General features: G+C 40.5%; 1 protein-coding gene across 1 annotated transcript in view; it reads left to right on the top strand.

Annotated features, from left to right (window-relative positions):
* The window catches only part of LOC119738321 (ras-related protein Rap-2b-like), a 28,619-nt gene extending 11,150 nt beyond the window's left edge, over positions 1–17,469 (top strand). The window contains exons 2-4 of the mRNA XM_038213168.1: positions 12,356–12,447; positions 14,387–14,591; positions 16,962–17,469. Coding sequence (XP_038069096.1) covers positions 12,356–12,447; positions 14,387–14,591; positions 16,962–17,311 — 647 coding nt within the window. The 3' untranslated portion in view covers positions 17,312–17,469. The remainder of the gene's footprint in view (positions 1–12,355; positions 12,448–14,386; positions 14,592–16,961) is intronic.
* The last annotated feature ends 4,359 nt before the right edge of the window (positions 17,470–21,828 follow it).

The raw sequence follows: 21,828 nt of genomic DNA, 5'->3' as shown, positions 1-21,828 counted from the left end.
TTGACCCGTAATCTGAGTCAGTTTTGACCTGACACTTCTCCGGGTTAAAATGAGTCATTTGATCCGAAAAGTGTCATATTACTATACAAAAAAGTCACTTTGACTGAGAAAAGTGTCATTTTGTTTTACACGACAAACTGTCATTTTGACCCAGACGAGTATCAGGTCAAGTCTGACACGGATTCCGGGTCGAGTCTGACCCAGGATTTTTAAGAGTGCACAGTTTTGTTTGCGAGGAATGGCACATTCTGCGTGCTCTTACGAAGGCTACCTATGGGTACCCAACAAAGGGAACAGTGGTACCCCACATGTCAACCTTTGTGAAACGGTACCACAGAAGAGACATTCTAAAGAAGAGGGTCAAAGGGAGAAAAATGCAAGTACCCATCAACCTCATCCGTGGGGCGTGACTATGTGCTTTAAACCTTGCATACTCTTTTTTGACCTGTGAAAAAGAGGTCCACAGGGTGCAAGTAGTGAAGACGTTGTGTGGACTTGCCCACGTCCACACATACATGTTTACGTTACACACCCAGTGTGGACATTATTTTGTTTTCTATTTTTTTCTATGATTCCCTTTAGTGTTTCTTTTCATTTTGCCACGAATAAACCTAACCCCAAAATCCCTCTAAAGCTGTTTTCCAGAGAGGGAGAAACATTGTGTAGACGTAGGTAAGTCCATAAAATGTCAATGCTACCTGTTTTATGTGGTCCTCTTTTGTCCGGCTCTTTTGTTCGGAGTGAATGTATGATGCTTGTACAATAGTTCCCCCTCTGGAGAACAGGTTTGGAGGCATTTTTAGGTTAGGGTTATTCGTCGCCAAATGAAGCTCAAAGAGAAACACTCAGAAAACATGATAAAAAATGGGTTGAAAGAGTGTTCGCAGTGCAAATATAATGATTTTGTTTTCAACAAAGCATTGTCTACACTAGGTTGTGCGTTGTGTGTGTATCACATAAGTAACACAAAAGAAGCTGTTCGTTATTTCAGACTTTCGAGTAATGAAAGTGGTTTTCATCGTGATTCCAACGGCATTGCATTTCTTTGTCCCATGGGACCTTTAGGCGTGGGCTGTACAGACTAGGTATTTTCCCGCGAAATTCCCGTTGCTACAATCTAAAAACGGATTGGTTAAAATTGGTTAATGTATCCAACCAATCGAATTAGATGGACACATATTAACGAATATGGATGTTTCAACCAACGATTGGTTTTATCAACCAATCTAGGAATGTAGGCCAACTCAGTAGCGAATTCGGGATATTTCGAAGTGGTGGCTTTAGGTGTTGAAGTCCAGAATTTTTACAAAAGGCCTGCAGGCACGTCCTTCAGCAAGAATTTACAATATTGTATGACATATCACTTAATTAACAGACGGAAGATTATGATTCAGTATTTAAAAATAATCAGTAAAATGTATATTAAATATCCCGGCAAAATAACAGGAAGTGCGGGTCCTCAAACGTATATCCGTCAAAATAATTTAATAATTGGTGTTTTTTTAGCAGATTTTTGCTAAGAATAGCTTAAATTTGATAACCATCATTTGGATACGGTTATATATAGAACTGTTACGACGGCTGCTGAGAGCAGCGGGTTTTTCCAAATCTCGACTTCGTATCAAACTTCGGTATCAGGTGATGCAAGAGGTTAGCCAGCGATAAATCCGAATCGGAGACGTCACCGATGTTTGAAAAACGCCTGTAACTCTCTTTGCTGGAAATGAGTATGAAAATATGTTTCCACTTTAGTTAGCCAATGAATGGGCCATCAGACGTCATTCCAAACGTTTTAACTGTCTGTCGTTACTGCAGCTTCATAACTTCCACGCGTCACAGTCCTGCATTATTCAAGGGAGACTGGTGTTAAACTATTATAAATGAAACCTTTTCACGCGTTTTATGAACTGATTAAATCACTGGTAATCATCCGAAAACAATACGAAGTGTGTGTGGAAAGCCACGCGTGTAATGGAGATGTTTTGCAGTCATCAGACTTGTAGAAAGAAGTCAGCATTTTTCCATTGATCCACGCAACAGGAGATCGGTGCAGTGAAATATTTGTGAAAGAAACCCACGCTGTTGCACATGTACTTTCTAAAAGGTATCTGTAAAAACAAATCATGTCAACAAAAATAAAAAAGAATATTTGTAAAGTTCAACAAAGAAATTAAATGGCGCGATATCTGAACCTGCGACCTCCGGATTGCCGTTCCGGTGCTTCACCAACTGAGCTACCTTTGTTTGCTGTTTCCTATTTAGTCAATGTCTTTGTTCAATGGGCGCTGGTCAGAACCTGTATATGCAATGCATGTAGCCAGGGATCACACCCATAGGTACAATGCTAGCAACATTAGCAATGCTGCAAACGTGGGAAAATGCAAAAACAAAAATTTGAATAGAGATACCAAGCTCCAAACGCCAGTCTCAAATAAAAACGTCAATATCAATACCTGTATATTATAATGTACAAGTCGTTGTTTTTTGCGCCAAACTGTAAACAATTCGCAATTGATGGGCTTTTTTGTGAGGGAACTTTAACTCGATAAACGCGACACGAAATGTATCTTGAAAGGGTTGAATCACCTTTAAATTGTGTTGCTGTGGTGCCCTTTGGTCTCGTCTATGTCGCAAATGAGGCATCATAGTGTGCGTGCCTGATGTGTATCAGTCGCGAGTTGCAATCAAGTACTATATAAACATAGGACGTGTTGTCATATAACATCCCGGCAAGCGATCATTACGTCTGACGAGGCACGAATGTTTAATAGTTCATTTTCAGGTCGCTGAGATTGGCCCACGACGTCACATGAAAACACTGATCCCTCGTGCCTGACACTGGTTTTTCAATTTCATGTCAAAGTCTGTCACGAGCAATATGGCCCTTCAGGTCGGCGTTTATCTCCGGTTTCCTTGGCTTGAAACGACTGAGATTGTCTCTGGATGAGATGCCTTTGTGATTCATTTTACATATTATGTTTGTAAGTGTTTATTGTAATATATTACACATAAGCTACCCTGTGAAATTGAACGTTTTGACACGAGCACAAATCTTCATCATACGCTTTGCATGGCAAACATTTGGAAGTGCGGTGCTTAAACATGCCACGCATAAGAACATCTTTATCTAAGTGCCTGTTCTTACTGCAAGTAACACCTCCAAGATTGCTGAAGCATGAAAAATAAAAACGGCGTCATATCTTCGTGGTCATTGCTATCAAATAATGTCGTTAATTACCTTTACTCCTGCTGTTATGCATGACGTAAATTCCCTACAGCCAAAGCAAAGATATCCAGTCTTATCTAACTTTTGATACAATGAGTTTAACATTTTAAACCATTTTGACGACGTATTGCCTTAGAACTTTAATTATTAGCCTTATTTCAAATCGCTGATACCGTTCAGCTTTAATCTCAGCCGAGGGGGGGGGGGGGGGCTCTGTCTGTTTACAATTTCGTAATGAGGAATGGTCCCGCGATCAGCGAGCCACTCGAACCAAGGCTACACAAGGTAATTATAAACGGACTTGTTATCTCATCTAACTAAGAAAATGCCAATAAACTCGTAAGCCAAACAAACAACGGAGGGTGATAGTCATGTTGCCGCGATCGGAATGTTCGAGGAAAGAGTGGAACCGAGAGAGAGAGTCAGATCAGCTCGACGCCTGGTAATAAGCCTCAAGGCTTCATTACATCCCAAAATTGCATCGGGTGTTTTCATCACCAATTCGTATCGCCAGAGCGTATCGCCGTAGATACACCCCGCCAGCTACTCAACACTCCGGTAGTGAGCTACCGGAGCTCGCGAGGCGGCCTGCCCGCCTGCCCTTGGCTGGCTCACTTGACTGGATTGACGTCAGCAGCGGTTAAATATAGCATCCAGGGGATAGTTGGCATGCATGTTGGCCAAAAATAGTTCCCCGCGCTTCCGAAAATAACAAACAAGTTTGACACTCGAGCAAGCGGCCCCGTGGCTGATGGGCGTGACTGCTGGTGCTATATATAGTTCACAGGGGACGATTTCGGGTGTCGGTGCGTTGCCCTGAGGGCCCGTGTCACTTTGTCAGTTTTTAAATGATCTGGTTTCCCGCCCGTTTTTGCAGTAACGGCCACTCTTCTGAGCGCGCATTGTATACTTTCGAGATTCAATTCAATTCAATTCAGTTGACATTTATTTAGCACTCTCCAATAAACCAATACAAAGTTGGATAATGTAAGTACAATACCGTTATATTTAAACAAACGATTACAAACGTGAAGGTAATTACCACCAGAATAAAATAATGCTTTAATTGAATCTAATTATTTAAATTAAGATTAATAACAAGCGAAGTTGAGAAAGAGTAGAATAGGAGAATACAAGGCTGTTCACATAAGCCAAGGCTTGTAGGTGGAACAGCCTGGACAGACTTTACAACGTAATCACACCAAAAAACCACAAAAGACAGACACGATCGGACACACAAACAAATGACAAACAAAACCAACGTAAGTCATATTATAAACCAGGTTGATGCAAGATGAAAGAACAAAAATGCACAAAGATAACAATAAAAACGAAGGAAAGCTTAAATATTGAATATTGAAAGAGAAAAAACAAACAAATAAACGGTAAAGAAGGGAAGGCTATGTTAAATACTGGGAGAGAAGAAATCTTTGATATGAAGTTTTTAAGATTTTGAGATCACAAGCAAAGATGACGATAATGTTCATGTGAAGGGCATTTGGTCCCTTGTTCAGAAATATTCAATGACCGTCAGTGCTTCTCTTATTAATTTCATTACCCCAACGCTACGTCATATTGTGGAATGAACCGACAATCATTCAAACTTACGACTGTGCCTTCATTTTGCTTAGTTAATATCGTCATCCTTTGCACGAAGGGACGGGCATGTCAAAAATTACCATTTTTTTTCAATAAGTTCGATTTTTTTCTCACTATTTTGCTTAAAAACATTGTACTTAACCATGGTGAGATGCTTCCCACGGTTAGCAAAACGTCATTTATTTCTAGATTACATTACAGATGCAAGGGGCAGGTATCTCGATAATTGCATTTTGCGTTTTCACGAAGAGACGCGAACATGTCTGCCCCTTGAACACGTACAAAACGTATTGCACTGAAAGGCGTAAAAGTAGGTCAACTGAGATTTTCGTTTTCACGAATGGACGGGCATCTTTGTATTCTCAGCTGCGCGCGCGTAGATATGGGCACCCCTTCCCTATGGAAACACATTGAACAGAAGGGCGTAAATGTAGGAAAACTTGGATTTTCGTTTTGACAAAGGGACGGGCATCTTTACTGATTTATTTTGGCTAACTAACCATTTTGTTAATTCTTATTACTGGGTTCACATAAATGTTTACTTTTTAAAGAATCACGTGAAGGTTTTCTTACTGCATAAAGTTGTTGCACAGAACATGTAGTTGTTTTTGCAGTTTAAAAAAGGAGAAACTTCTCTTGCGATCATCTTGAATGTGGATCTCGCATTTGCCCGTCCCTTCGTGAAAACGTTGACGCTTTCCATGGGCATTTAAAGAGGCGATTGTCATACCCGAAACCTAAGAATGTTTACGAAGTATGAGTCTATAACTCATTGTCCCGAATGTCCCGCCTGAATTGCCCTGTCTTTGTCCGTGTTGTTGTTGTTTCGTTGTATCGATGCTTGTCTCGAGTTGTGAAAGGTACAAAAGCTGTGCTTTACCTTTCCCATTACGTTGAGAATGTCATATCGTTATTTTATTCACAGTGGTAAAATTTCCACGGTTTGATATTGTTAAAAAAGTAGTTCTCGCAGTTTGCAACTCTTTTTTTTTGGGGGGGGGGGGGGGGTGGCCACAGTTTGGCATCAGTGCTCGCTGATATTCTCTATGACCCGCACTGCATTTGCTGCTGTGTTATACTCATCGCTGGCAGTTGACGGATTAGTGAATTGGGATTTCTAGCGACAAGCTTGACTGCTGATTACAAGACTAGAGCTTCATCTAATACGCCAACCACGTGGACGCAGCCGCGTGCATCCAAATGTTGCAACAGGGATCAACGTTCCGCGACACGTCAGTTGCCGCAAAGGGATATTAAAATGGATATTGCCTCTTATAACTGGAGACCACACATGTTTGGTTTATCATGTGAATATCACCGTTCCGCTTTGACGACGATCTATAACCGTTTTGCTTCCCCAATAAAGCACCGCACTATCGATTACTTTATCAAATATTACGGAGAAGAACTTCACTGTATAACAAATTGTGCAAACAAGGTAATGTATTGTACCACTACCGACTTAATAATAATGTGTATTTAGGCCTCCAAGGCGCACGTAATCACCACTATTGGTACTCAAGGCGTTCATGTTATTTTATCCCTTCTCATTGGGCTAAAGAAACATTCCAAATACAATCTCAGCTCCCTGGGGAGTATACAGCTCGATATACTGCCATTTCGGTGCAAAGCAGCTAAAACCAATCACAATAACCATCCCTGCCCTCACAGGTTCCCATTTACTCCTGGGTGGATAGAAGCAATGAGTGACAAAGTGCCTTGCCCAAGGACACGTGCACTATGACCCCAGGCTGGACTCGAACCCACAGCCTGTAGAATTACCCGCAGATCATCGCTCCAGGCCACGGCAAATGTGATCTGGAGTGCTTAAAACCCCTTTCTTTATAAATATCGGTAAAACTTTGAAGATGGAAAGAACCTTTTGTGACTTGCATGCTAATTAATTCAGTTTATGAATGTGGATCGGATCACAAAATGGATTCTCACATTTCAATTACGGAAAGTACTAGTTTAAGCTCGAAACTTTGGTAAAACGTTTAAGATGGAAAGAGCATTTCGCATCCATGTAAAACTAATTATTTCAGTTGATGAATACGGATCGGATCGTATGTAAACAAAAAAATGGATTCTCTTGTTTCAATTACTAACGGAAACATAATAGGCAAATAATGGTATCACCATAGCAACGTACCATAAAACAAGATACTGTCTCTCATTAGGCCTGACAGGAAGACAGGAATGACGTAATGCAATTTATACATTAAAATAATACTTAAATCACCACTTGGGAGAAAAAGTAGAAAAAGTGTAATTGACATAAGGAATAAAATTACAAAACCGACAGGAGCTGAGCTGCAACAAACCGAACACAAACAAACCGTAAAGCACCATAGTAAGACGCATTTAGTAAGACGAGCTCATTCTTAAATCGGGTCTGCAGCTTACAATTTTGTTGAGACAATAATGACAGAAGAAGGACACGAAGCATTCTTGAGCGAAATTCCGAAACGCAAGAAAAATGAGAACAAAAGAGGAAACCACGCAGAGCGATTTTTTAATAGACAGCATAGCCTCGTCCATGTTCAGTATTCTAAAATAAATACGATGTATTCATCCTGTAAATAAAATATGGGGAGACAGCGGTGTTAATAGAGAAACAATAGCCCCGGAGGTGGATATAAATCTTTGAATTTAGTATATGGATAAAATTAGAAACAGATTGAAGTTGAAATCGAAATAATCACCTAACTATGAGTCTATTTTTACATAGGGATTTTATTTATATCGATGTTATCTGGGTTTAAGAAAAATCTAAAAAAATTAACTGTATAAATAGAACCAGACGCATTGATAGATTGTGAAATTAGATTATGGAGATATGATGTCATTTGACAGGAGTCAGAGAATGATCCTAATTTTCCAGACCAGCCTTTTTTGTTATATGACATTCAATAAGAGAGTAATCACGTCACATGATCCTTTGCTGCCGTTCCTCGTGTTACACTGCAAACATTCGGCGGTAGTTCTCGGCTAGCTACATGACAAGTATTCCTTAAACGACCTCCGAGTAGCGCCCAGACCAACGCTGACAAATTGAAACCCCGCCACTTGATAAGACCATCTGCTCGACGATTTTGGTATACCGCACTGGAGCTCAAACATTCAAGTTCAGCTTTCTACATTTTGCACTGAACATTCGTGAAAAATTAATTTAAAACAATATCGCCATATATTTGCATTTATGTTACGATTTCCCTTAAAGTTCTATAGTTCCTTAATCACAACTGTTTCACTAAACTAACATCTCTCATACTTGTTTTGCTTCCTGACTGATTTCATTTTTCTTAATTAATGTCGTCAAACGAAGCATTTAATACGCTGTGGCTATTAATGCAGATCTGTGAGCGGAGTATTGTGCTGTAGAAATTTATTGTTAAACAAATTCTGACTTGAATTTGATCACAATATAAAAAGCCACATTAGTATAACACGACATAAGTTGTTATTCGATCGGTCGTTTTTAGATCTTGTTAAAATCTTGGTGTAGTACAGTTCCCAGGCTGTGAAAAAAAGGTTCAATCAACACTAGGGTTGTTATCAAATTCATGTAGCCATGTAGACGTACACAAAATATTTTCCTACTCTAACCTATTTGTAAAGTAACAGGCAAATAAACGACTTTATGGGCCAGGATTACTTAGGTATCTTTGTATAGTTTTAAATCAGGAAAATGAGATTAGGGGATATCTTCACCAAAGCAGGCGGTGGAAAGCTCTCAGCCAACGAAGATAGATTTTAATTTAAAAATCCTCATGGACTGGCAAAATCTACTCCAGACATTTCCCAACGAGAAGGAAGCATGAAGAAAACGGGATCAGTGTGACTTTAATACTTATATGCGGGTCTCTACGTGCTGAAATGGGTCCAAGTAGAATTCCATCTGCACCGAACGAAACAGATGAGGCCACCTACTACTTTGTTGCAAAGAATTGACCGATGATGGCCAGGTTGCCACAATCAGACTATAAACTGTTTAGAATGTTTGTGCTGCCTATATAAATTTGACTAGCTTGGGTTATGCTGTGCAAAATACCCTCAGCGGCACGATTTGGCCAGATATGAATGTACACACAGCGTGGCATGCTTTGAAGATAACATTTGAAATCGCACAGACCAGTGACAGAAATTGTCATCATCCGCGGAACGTGTCCCTTGAAAATGCTACATGCCTAGCGTTATCTCACGTCCTATAGCGGAACGTGTGTACAAGGCAACTCGCTGTTGTACACGTTTTGGGAACATCTGCACCGCACGATCACATTTGATTCGATTGACGCTTGGACTAACTGAACAGTCTGTTTGTTTGTAGAATTCAACGAATGGGAAATGTCTCGTGAGAGATGATCTTGTTGACACGTCCTTTGACGGTGCACATGTTTCTTCATTTCGATGCCAACTGGTCTGTGTAAATTAGTGTTAAAACAGCCCATGAATCAAAGCTCCATGTTTTTTTTAACCAAACCTCTTCCATGAAGACCTTTTTAGTATCACTTTTGCTGGGAATGCACAAGGGGAATACCTTTCATTCCATTTGTTTCAATCTGTTTGGGTTTGGTTTTTGTTTCATTTATTGTTTACTTGTACTTGGGGATTTTTTCCCATTTCGGTACCACCTGGAAGCATTCAGTGTTAACACGTGAACATTATATTATTTTTTTATTTTACATCTTCTGACATTAAAAATTGTGATAAATTGAACAGGGGATGTCAAGGAAAGACGAAAGTATATAACCGTCATCAAAATGATGTGTTCAACAAGACCCCTGTGAATTACGTAGACTGTTGAATTATGTTTTGTGAGTTACGCATTATATATTGACCGTTTAAAAAATTATAACGATAACTTTTTTTTACAGTCCAGAGCGCCTTTCGGGCAAGCTTCCGCTTTTTATTGGTCAAATTTATCTAAAATAATTGAACATTAGGTACGAAAGATGAAAGGACTAAAGTGTTAACCTAAAACCTTGTTATCTTAACTAGTTTTATTTCGTTTTACCGAGGATCCTTAAAAGTATGTCAGTCCTCTCCAAACTGAGAAAGTGGACATCTGAATCTGAAAAAACAAGAACAACTTGAAAAACATCCACTGAGCCAAAGCAGGTTTTCTCTTGTGGACAAAAGAAGTATCAATCGCAACATATACTCTTCAAGTGCAGTTCATACGCAAACAGTGGTTTGATGGAAACCTATAGGATTACACACACCTGAGGGCCGGCTATATGAGAAGGTTAAGACGGCCGCACATTCAACATCAGATGCTGGTGAAAACAAAATCACCGGGGACACAATCTTCCGAGAAACGAGAATCGATATCAAGCCTTAAAATCCGTGCGCTGTATAGCGGAGCGCCGTATTGGCGTCAAGGATGGACTATCTCGGTCGGTTCGACAAGCCAACCCATCGGCTACCCTCGAGACACAAGACCAGATATGATTTATAACTTTCGCTTCCTACATCGATCTTGGACAAATTGTTAACAAATTGATGTCCTTTACTTTTGGGACCCAAAGTCTTGAACTCGGTTTCGGGATTGTGTTAATAACCAAAATTATTTTCACCTAGGGCGCCCTCAAGTGACGTATCATCCGATAACTGTGTGCAAGAACTGAGTAACAGGTTTGCAAAAGGCATCGATTTTGGAAGGGTGCTCTTAATTGGTGTTGTGTGGCTTAAGTAGACTACCAGATCTTACCTTATTTCATTTATAAAATTCCAAAAGAGAGCATGTTGCTAACTTGTAAGTTGTAAACATGTTTTGATTCGTTGGCTTGTTATATTGTGTTGTCTGATCATGCCTACGCATAGGCTTTACATATATAATCAGCAACACAATCGTATTCATAAATTCCATGGTCTGCCTTTGGGAGGCTATATAACAATTCATGCTAAATCCATTAATATTCCAGCAAAGTAAAATGAACATGACTTGAGCTCCTCGAACGATCCAATGAGTAGACCTACCAAATGGAATTTCAGCAAATAATGGATATGCGTCATTTTGAAAATATCACGAAATTAATCCACGGATATCAGGGACATTTACTGCAATTGAACTCCGACATTTTGACCACAACATATATGGCAGTTTGTTTGTCGTTGTCATCGTAGTGTTTTACCCTGTTCAAGTATTTCATTCTTTGTGTCTGCTTGTCTGTTTTTGACAAAACTTAGATTCCAGCTTTGTCTATGTCCTTCTTTTTTTCCGAAATGAAATCAAAACGATGGCTTGTTAGAATGACACCCACAGAACTCACTGCTCGAAGCCTATAGGCACAGTATTTATCCAAATGATCTTGTTTCAATTGTACGCCTACATCTTCTGAACTTTGTACGCGCCACTCGTAACAGTAGAATCATTGAGCAGGTTCAATGTTTGCGGCGAGCTGTCCATGTAAGCGCATGGAATGGATCAGGACGACAAGACGGTAATGTGACACGACTTACATTGATTAAGGATCACCCCTTAGGGACCTTCCTAAAAGATACTTTTTTCCATCCCCTCAGACTTCTCTCTTCGGAAAAGCTGATCCTTCAGCGGACAAGCACACTCGGGAAGTAATGCCTAACGTTTATACATTGTATCTTCGTTTCCGTGAATAGCTTTGACACGCGTGTGCAGAACGCGGGTGTTATGCCGGTATAGAGTTCGGTGCTATCGGGGTTAGATAGCATTTGATATCCCGACCAGAAATTATGCGTCATTTTTTTTTAAGGCTTGCCGACGGATTATGATTATGCACGTCAGATGGCTCCGGCCTGACTGTCACTAAACATTGGCCGCTGTGATTGATCACCCATAAACGGCTACTGTAAAGCTCTCTGCAACATTAGGGTTTAACTCTAAACAACTTCCGCGTCTTGGTAGCACGCCGCTGGTGTTGCAGTAAAGAATCTTGCTTTACATATACTTATTTTCGAATTGCATCTCAGACGTTTGAACTCGAACTGCTCGTATTTTTCTATTTAATATGGAAATCGTATTTGAACGGGGAGAGATCAAGCGCATGATATACGCTTTAATCACGCGGCAGCCAGCCACGTAACCGATTCCACCCGCGAGCAACGAAAATGTGGGAAGGTTAAAAGGCTTAGAATGCTCTGTCAAACATTCATGTACTATCCAGGGCATGGCGATGTGACATAGCTTTGCCTGAAGGTAACCAGAAACATGTATTTACAGGATGTTATAACCGTCTGTTCACAGCAGCCTTCGGCTTAGTAAATTCGTTTCAATGTAAGGGAAGTGTTTGTCTGTACCTGATTCCTTAAACAAAGGGCTGGTGACCCCCCTCATTTCTTTGAAAGAATGTAAAGATATTGTTAGAAAGGACCCAAGCTACAAGCAACACAACAAAGTAAACACAGAAGGAATTAAACGATATCAACCATAACAAACCTATACTTTGCCGAGATTTCTATTTGTGTAGTCAAGTTTTCCAAAATCATATCTCTTTCGGAATAAACCTCTTATTAATAGATCTCTCAAATCTATTCCCGTTTTCCTTACAGATAATCCTGAGGATGAATTCTACGAAAAGACAGTGGAGATCGATGGGCAGATTACGACATTACACATAATGGACACGCCCTCTTACGGCCAGGTGAGGAAAGTTGTTGAATGCATTATGCGCCATCTTTAATTTCCGATAACTCCTTCTAGTATCATCTTTCATTCCAGGGAGTATAGTCCGTTCGAAACCACTTACAAAGGTTGAAGACCTTTCAATTGTCTCACTCGCGTCGTGTCGCAGTTCCACACAGCACTGTCTCCATATAGAATTACCATCCAAGGAACTCGTAAGGTGAAAACAAACCCACGTATGTTCAATATCTTGATCACAGAACTCACGTACGTATAGGCCTTGACACACAAGATAGATCGGCGGATACACACAACCCGAACGGAATATTAAAAAGCGTTTTTCTTCTCCTTCGACGGCTCCTTATTAGAGACCTTTGCCTCCGGTTATGAGAACAATTTCCCGTCCAGCGTCTTTTTCGTCGTTCTCATGCCAGTGATGACCTCTGATGTCCGTTGACACGCAGCAGAAAACGGTATATTGAAAGCGAGTTGTGGCCGGAAAAAAAATCAGTTTCCTAAAAAAACAAAAAAAAAACTTTTAAAACTAAATTCTGACTCACAGTGTTCCACATTAATTACTACTAAACCTCCTGATGTTGCTTTTGTTCCATTTATCAAAACATTACAGACACGGGTACATTTAATTCATTTCCCCCCTAACAATGGGATTGAATCGCGTGTTTGATAAGTTTTTTTATGAAAGGACTGCAACGTATATTATTCTGTCATGAGATGAATTGAAATCGTACACTGTCGCTATCCAAGGAAATATACTTTTGAAACTATATTCCACAGGTTTTTATCCATTCTCAGGCCCTGACACTTCGCGGAACACGTTTTGAGTAATACGAAACTATATAAATCGACATAATTTTCAGAAATCGGCTTTTCGTGGTATCGTCATTTCACCAAATGGCGCTTCCTTGTACTACAATATCCACTTGACATGATTATGAGGCAAGAATATGGTCCAGTCAATGGCCATTAAACACACTCGTCTATCGCTCGGCTTTTCCGGAATCGCGCTTGGTGAACATCGGCTACGCTTTTGTTGCATCCTGATGACCCCCGTCTTCCTGGCTAGAAGACTTGATCGATGAAGACCAATCCATCTTAGGTGAGGGTCAGGGTTGGCGCTCTTGGTATTTCCCACCTTGCTTCATCGGTACCTCGCCTTCACCTTGGGTTCCAGTCTACCCAAAAGGACTTTTATGAGGGAATTGACTTGAATGAGACAATCGGGCGGTAAACTCGGTGCCCTTTGTTGCTTCGTATTGCAATGAGCAGTGCAATATTTCCTCCCAAATCCCCCAACGAGCAGAAACACAATGACAAATCAGTGGCGTATCAAGTGGGGGCAAGGGGGCCAACTCATCCTACCCTTTGCGATATTCATACTTTCTTGTGAGGGACAATGAAGTGTCAGCCCCAACTACTAAGAGTAGTAATACACTCCCCTGTATTTTACCATTACTAAGAGTCTAGTATTATGGAGGTCAATTTTCAGTCAAATATTACCACTTTTGCATCTTCAGGCGCATTCTTTGTATTTAAAAATCTATGGGCATCCAGCTCTTTGTGGAGTAAAACTTGATTTTCCCTACCTTCCTCAATCCTGCAAAATCCTCACAAACCAGCTGATGACGTAATTTGAAGTTTTCAAGCTCGACCTCGTGGCTTCGGAGCATTCAGTGATCGGCCCAATCGCATGTGGACCTTAGTCTCAACTTTTGGCACACCTCATTTTGTATTTAACCTTAAGTGGAGAAGACGGTTCCAATACTGTGCCCCTTTTCTGCATGCCACTATAAATTGAAAGGCCTACCAGCATAACTCTTTATGAAGTCTGAACCGAAGCCGGAGACGAGGCCGCAGTTTAGTAAACACATGTATGTGACGAGTATACTCATGAACCCTTCTTCCTTTTTTGTTCTCTAAATCGATGCCAACCTCTTAAGGCCGACTTTGAGGAGAAGGAAGAGCAGTACCTCTCGGACGGCGACGCTTACCTACTGGTCTACTCCGTCACCGACCGCCGGAGCTTCAAGAAGGCCAACGAGCTCCGGTTCAAGCTCCAGCGGACCAAAGAGACGGAGACGGTGCCCATCATCCTGGTGGGCAACAAGACGGACCTGGAGAGGTCCAGGGAGGTCTCCTTTGCAGGTGCGTGTGTAGAGATAATCAGTGTTGTAGTCGGGTCCTAGACAGGTCCATTCACAATTCACAAGTTCGGTCACAAGTAAAGAATGAACATCAACCACGCAAAAATTATTTCGTTCATTTGCTTAGTTTGTGACTTGACTTTGGACTGGATTACTTGTAATTGACTTGCGATGGATTTGTGAAGACTTTTGATGGACGGCACTTTAGCAGTGGTACAGCTTCGAACATTTTTTTTTAACCTTTCCAGTAACGTAGGCCTAGAAGTTGGGTTTTTTGTAAAACAGATTCACGATATTCCTTCTAGTTGATGGGAATGCATAGGCCTATTCGCCTGATGCATGCTTTTGAATTTTCATTTAAATATAAATTCAGTCCAAAATACAATTTTTCCAATCGAAAAGTCAGGCCCCAATCACCATCTTCTAGGATGGGACTGGGAATAAGCGGAACGATGTTTTCTCATGGGCGACCACTTTATTCGCCATCTGGCGCAGTAATCCAGCGCATTGGTCTATATTTGGATGAGTATGGCGTGTCTGTCCGTGTGATTATGGGCAACATTTCTCCATAATGCGCAAATATGACTGGACATACCATAAATAGGTTCAGTCCATCATGCAATAATAGAACAACAGTTTCTCATGTATAGAGAGTTATTCTGACAGCACCATGGCTAGTTGTTTTGCAGTGAAAATGCGCAGTAAAACTATTTAAAAAAAATTTAAAAAAATTTTAAAAAAACACTGATTCTTACATTTTACGTTCCCACGATTTCTTGTGAATGATCATTAAGTAGCTCGATATTTATTTCTAGTCCTTTGTGTTTCTCGTAACGATCCGACAATTGCATCAGCTTGGAATTAATTGACATCATTTTATCTGGATGCGACAATGTCCACTATCGATTTTCCCGCCTTTGCTGCATTAATTCCCGCCCGATATACACGGCACTGGTAGGTGACAGCACGTCCTGTCGATCCGAACAAACAGTTTCCGGTTATGCAAATGTCTTTTAACCCAGGCCAGTCTGCAGATGAACCATTTACTGGTACGTTTCACTTTTCAGGAAGTTTCCAATGAAAAAAAAAACAAATCGATATGTGCTCTACTTTTGCAAAATTAAAGGTAGCTTCAAATCTTTTAAAATATTCGTGGACAGATTTCAAAATAAACGATTCGTAATAGTCAAAATTCCGTTACCAACCTCGTCAATTTTCGTTCTACATTCTCTATGCAAGAAAAAAGGAAAAGGGATCGTTGCTTTTTCCGTCTATAGACATTAAACATCAGCAACGCTGACTAATGAATTTAATTAACCTTTATAAGCATGGCACATGTTTCAGTACACACTTAACGACTAGATGTATTGACGAAACGTTTATTAAACTAGAGACTAGCAACAATCTGTTTGTATTTGCGCTACACTTCACGAACCTTCCCGCACTGATGGATCATTTTGTACCATCTAACAAACACTTGATGGTTGAAAAAGGCTGGATTCCATCAACACTGCAACCACATCGTGCTAAATTCCTCAGTTTTTTTTCTCCTGTGATTGCATTAAGTAAGTTGCTGCTGAGGCGACCTTGGCTAAACCTCGTTGAAAGTCTTTAAGCAAGCTGTACATTCTTTCCCCGTCATATTACCGCAGTTGGTGTCCATCCTAATTTTCCCTAACGCTGCCTGTTCGTCAGTAACAAGCCGTAAATGGCTGTCAGCTAGGGCAAGTTCGGGCGCGAACTTTATACTTTACCATAGTTCTAGTCCAACTTCACTCGAACGTAGGGTGGTTGGACTAGTCGCCTGTTTTGGAACGGGAGCGCCTGGCACGGTTGCATCGATAGTTACCGATGTAGCATCATAAAGCACAACTTGAAGCCAGAATCAAGAAGTATCGTGCTGACTTTTTGACCTGCGTTTGATTAGAAGCGTTTGCAAGGTGCCATTATAGTGCGCAGGCAGAAGTTACGTCAGGAATCCACCACTAGTCAACATAGTGGTTTTATTTTTAGTCTTCTTGGATCTGGTTGTTCAAGGGCAGAGGCTTGTTTTCCTTCGTCCCATGATCTCCTCACCTTCAGGAGAAACATGGAACTTTTCTTCTGAATCAGTGAATAGACCCCTTGCATCTGACGTCACACCTGAGGGCAGTCTTTGTTCCTCTGTGTTATGCATGAGCAGTCACTTTGTACTTTCACTGTCATGTATTTAAATCACAAAACCTGTCCTCATTGAGGGCACACCGTTCAAGGGTCAGTCTTATTTGCACCTTTTGTTTGTGTTTCCTTTTCCCCTTGGTAGCCCTGTACTTTGAGTGGCTTTTAGTCTGGTAATGGGCATTTTTCTCTCTCTCGTTTCTCTCATACACAGAGGGGAAGCACTTTGCGGCCTTGTTTGACTGCAAGCTGATCGAAACCTCGGCAGCTATCTCCCACAACGTCGATCAGCTCTTCCACGGGGTCGTCCGGCAGTTCCGGCTGCGCAGCCGGCTCAAATCCGACGAAGGAGAGGAGGAGTCCGGTAGCCGGGGCAGCATGGACTCCACAGGGAAAGTGGACAGCCCCTGCCGTGGGTCGAGCGTCGTGCAGAAGCGGCGCCGGTCCTCCATGCTGAACCGGGCCCGTGGGGTGCTGGAGCGGATACTACGGCGGAGGAGCGCAGACGAGCCGCCAGGTTACCGCGCACGTTCTAAGTCTTGCCACGTTATGGAAGTATTGTAGACCGTGTAGCCAATTAGGAGGAGCGATTCACAATACAGGGCGCCACCAAAAGTTGACCAGGAGGAGGTCACGTGTCAACCTCACGGTCAACTTCCTGCATTGACTATCAGTTTGTTACCGTCATTCATTTCTGACTTCAGTGCATAACAACAAAAAAACATGTACACAATGATCATTCTAAAATAGAAGCATACAACGGAATGACTACCATCTGGCAATCTCTTCAAACAAAACCAATCTCCATTTTTCCAATGATGCTTTGCGGGTAAAGCAGGATTTGTTCCTCTAATGGCAGCTTCTCTGTATTGTTAATTGTTCTTATTAACACTGTAGAACTGTAGATATATTCAAACTGCATGACTTATGCCAATTGGGACCCTTCAAACGCATGGTGGCAGCATACATCCACAGCTGCTTTCTCTATAATAAGATTGAGCGCCAATAAAAGTTGATACATTAAGCTTTCTTAAAATACCCATTTGTATGAATTATATTTTACACAAGGAATGCTTTTTAAGCACACAAAAAGTGAATCTGCAATTTTCAGACACGGGATAATAGCGTTAGGTAATACAGAAGTAGCCTGAACGCTTATTATGCAACCTATCATGATTTTTCCCTGGCCAATAGCAAATTCTAAAGGAACAACAAAGACACATTTCTACGACAATCAGATCTCGGTAACACCTTACTGCCAAGTCTAAGTGGACGTTGTGTTTTTTTCATGTACGAGTTTCGTCAAGATAGTTGTATGCTTTGATGTAACCACACCGCAAAATGTAAATGCAGTGTTATTATAGCGGAACCAAGGCACAGATCCGTGAGATTAATGTGTTTAAAATTGTGGTTTTTTTACAGCGAACGAGTTTCTTCAAACTCTCATTTTCCGCGGTAACAAAGTACACGCACTGGTATACGTCAACAACTATACGATTTCAGTTGACATTTATTTGCTGCAGGTTTTCGTGTCGCCACCTTCACATGTGTGGAATGTATTCCATTATATAGACTGGTTTATTTCTTGCCTAGATATTGATCAGCGAGCGCTAATGCAATGTAAGATACAGATGTGGTTCATGTGATTCACTCACATTTCGAGGCCGCTATGATCACGTCTGGTGTAGCACAGATGCGGAGAGGTCAATGCAATGACGTCACAGCTCATTACATAGATACTGGCTGCATGTTGTTTCAGCCGCCATATTATGGCGAGTGCTCCATGGTTTAGTCCTTTGGGTGCTCTGAAATAACGTCTGTTCTGAAATTCGGTCAATGAAAGCTGTTAGACCGAATTGATCGATAGAACTGCAATAATGATGATGCAATAGAGAGATTGCTTGCGTACGTGCGTGTGTAAACCAAATCTCCTGTTCATTTTTTTCACGTTTGTTGTTTTGTCCGTCCACCGTCTATCCCCTACTTTATTTTAATGCATTTCCAAAATGAAACCAGGTGTTTTCAAAAATGCAAGTGCATTAATTTAAAAGGCTGAAGAAACCTAGAGAGATAGAGAGAGAGAGAATTGACTCGGAGAAAATTTAGGTTTAGAGGTGAGGTGGAAATCTCAGCTTTGATACTCCAAGAAAAAACTAAAGAATCAGTCAGGGAAAGAAACAGATAATATACGAAGTTGACGAACCTGGGTGGAATTTGAACCTGTATCACAGAGGTCAAAAAGCAGTCCTCTATCTAAAAGACCACTGTTTTCTCGTAAGTCTTTCTTGCAACCAGGCTTTTAGTATTATTACTCCCTTCTATTGGTGTATTTTCGACCCCTGAATATAAATATTTGATTTTACTATTTTGTTTTATTATTCTGATCTTTCTATTTGCTAGCAGGTTTATTACACTGCAAAGGCTTGGTTTTGTATCCTTGTGTCTCTTACTAACTAGGCGGATCGGGGTGGAATCACGTGTTCTAAATGCGTCACTCGTTTGGCATCTGTGGCAATTAAGGTAATTGGCAATGTTAGACCATCTGTGACGTCATTTGCAAACGTCGTGTTAAGCATGCAGTGATAGTGATGTTACTACCCAATCCCTTTAATAACTGAGCACAGTCAAGATGCGGTCTCGTTAATGACGAATGGATTGATGTTAATTGGCTGGACTCGCGATATAAAGACAAGAATTAGACTAATGGATGATTTCCATTATCCGTTTAGATAAATGATGCACTTGCCTGCACATCACATTCGTTAAGAGTAGAAAGGGGCGTTCCCGGTACGAGTTAGGTACGTAACAAGCTAAGAGTAAACCTTTCAAGTCATGAGTTCAACCATAGAGCTGGTGGAAAGGCTCGAGCGCCCTTTCAGTCGGGAACACACAGGCAAGGGTTGGACGAGGTGTGATCGGTCGATGTAGACGGGAAACAACCGATGACAGAGTCGACCGTTGAGTTATCCAGATGCACCGTCACGCGCAGTAAACAAATCAATACAATTCAAACCAAATATCCTCATACATACTCTAGGCATGATAGATAAAATAAAACTTACACCGTAAGTGAGGAGAACCCGTTTTTCAAAGGCACACTGTGGCAAATAACTTGCTTGAACCGTTTTGGCCCGCGTTCTCCGTTACGAGGGGCATAATGCATACTTCTCGTGCGTGAGAGAAATCTGATCTGCGATTGTCAAAACAAAATGTCTTCGTGTGAAAAGTATCGATTCCTGCCGTATAGTGTCAAATCCACCGCCCCCGGCCTCTCCAGTGTCGATAGAAAAATCCCTGTAAACATTGTGATAAATCTTGTTCAGTATTAGTCGTATACCAGCGGGCATATCAGGACGGAACGTGACAGGACTGTGGTTGAGATATTCATTCTATTTCGTGGTTCGCTATTCACATTATTCAGTTTTCCGCAGGCCTGCTTGATGATTTAGACAAATACGGATTCAGCTTTTTAAATTTCATGCACTCCGCCCGTGGGCTTCTGGTGTATATGCTGTTCTTTTTTAAAAACATTTGGAGGCCCTACTTCGAATAAACGTCAAGCAAATTATTTAATTTCTTCAAGATTCTGAATGATCGATACATACCTAATTCAGTTTTCAATCCTTAAAGCATATAGATGAGGTCAACTTTGTCTTCTCTCTGTTGTAGCTGACCCTTTTGTCGATCGATTTGACCTCAGTTGTTTGTTCGCTTGTTAAATTGTGTTTGTGTGTTTGTTGGTTTGCTTATTTGTATTTTTTTTTCAATATTTATAACTTACAGTAAATTATTTTAGCCTGGGGAGACTTCCATTGTTGCTCAACTGCTCAATGGTGGTCAATTTATCATTTGCCTAAACTTACTTCCAAGCTGCTTCAAGATAATGAACAATTCAGATAACTTAATTTCATGAAGCAAATGTCGGTTACGTTCATTAAAGTTTCGGTTCGGATTCGACCCTGATTCAGGGTCAGATTTGACCGGACAATCCTCTTGGTCAAAATGACAATTCTTCGAATTAAATTGACACTTTTCTGGGTCGACATGACAAAGTTTCTTGTCAAACGATGACACCTTCCTGGGCAAAATGACCCGGGGAAATATTTACTCCAAAAGTGTCATTTTGACCCGGAAAAGTGTCAGGTCAAATCTGACCCGGATTTGGGTCGAATCAGAGTAGGACCTTCAAGACTGTTCAATAACAATGCGCAACTTTGTTTAAGTGTTCACCCATGTAAACAGACCAAATGCTTCCAAAACGCCAGTTATTTTTTGTTTTTTTTCGAACGAGATGTTTAAGCACACAACGACCCCTTATTTGAACCCATTCTGTTCAGTCGTAGAAATCTAAGTAAGCGTAAAAGTTCATGTAGAACGTTCCAAATATCATTAAAGTAAACGATATTTTGCACATTCAGTGTGTATTATATATTTAGCAAGCTATTACGTAATGACTGGTCAGACTCAATATTTAATACAGTCTCTTATAATTGTACAGGTCATCACGGATTAAAATCCACATTGTATTTAAAACCCTAGTGTTTCGCCATTATTGGACTTTTACCAATAACTTGTATAAATGTTTTCCCTTATGTTACAGAAATTAAACATATTAAGTGGTGCTATATCTTAAAAAAATAAAGGTATTTGAGAAATTATTTGTAATTACCTAAATATTTCCGCGATACGAATGTAAAGTGTTTGTGTCGGCCTTACTGTGGAATTTGTAAATAGTGTTAAATATGTACAAAAAAATTTCTCTCAAGCATAAAACATTAATGGATTCATCTTAATTTGTATCTTAGGTAACTTTCTTATTTTACTTGCTTACACTGTAATTGTGACTTGAAACAGTCAAGGCAATTTAATGAGGGGTTAATAGGACTTATTAGTGGACGGCTACAAACCAACACGCCTGAAGGAAAATTTCTCTAGAATACAATTTAACTGAACTATAAATGAACTGCATAATTTAAAATTTACGAACGCAGTTAAACCGAATATATACAAATCTTATTGAATATTTATCATTGTAATTATCATTGGAATATTTATCATTGTAATTTTTTGAATTATTATTA

This window comes from Patiria miniata, unplaced genomic scaffold (genome assembly GCF_015706575.1).
Source record: "Patiria miniata isolate m_02_andy unplaced genomic scaffold, ASM1570657v1 HiC_scaffold_3, whole genome shotgun sequence".
NCBI lineage: Eukaryota > Metazoa > Echinodermata > Asteroidea > Valvatida > Asterinidae > Patiria > Patiria miniata.
The sequence above is the reverse complement of the archived record's forward strand: the minus strand, read 5'-3'. Positions and strand labels throughout refer to the sequence as shown.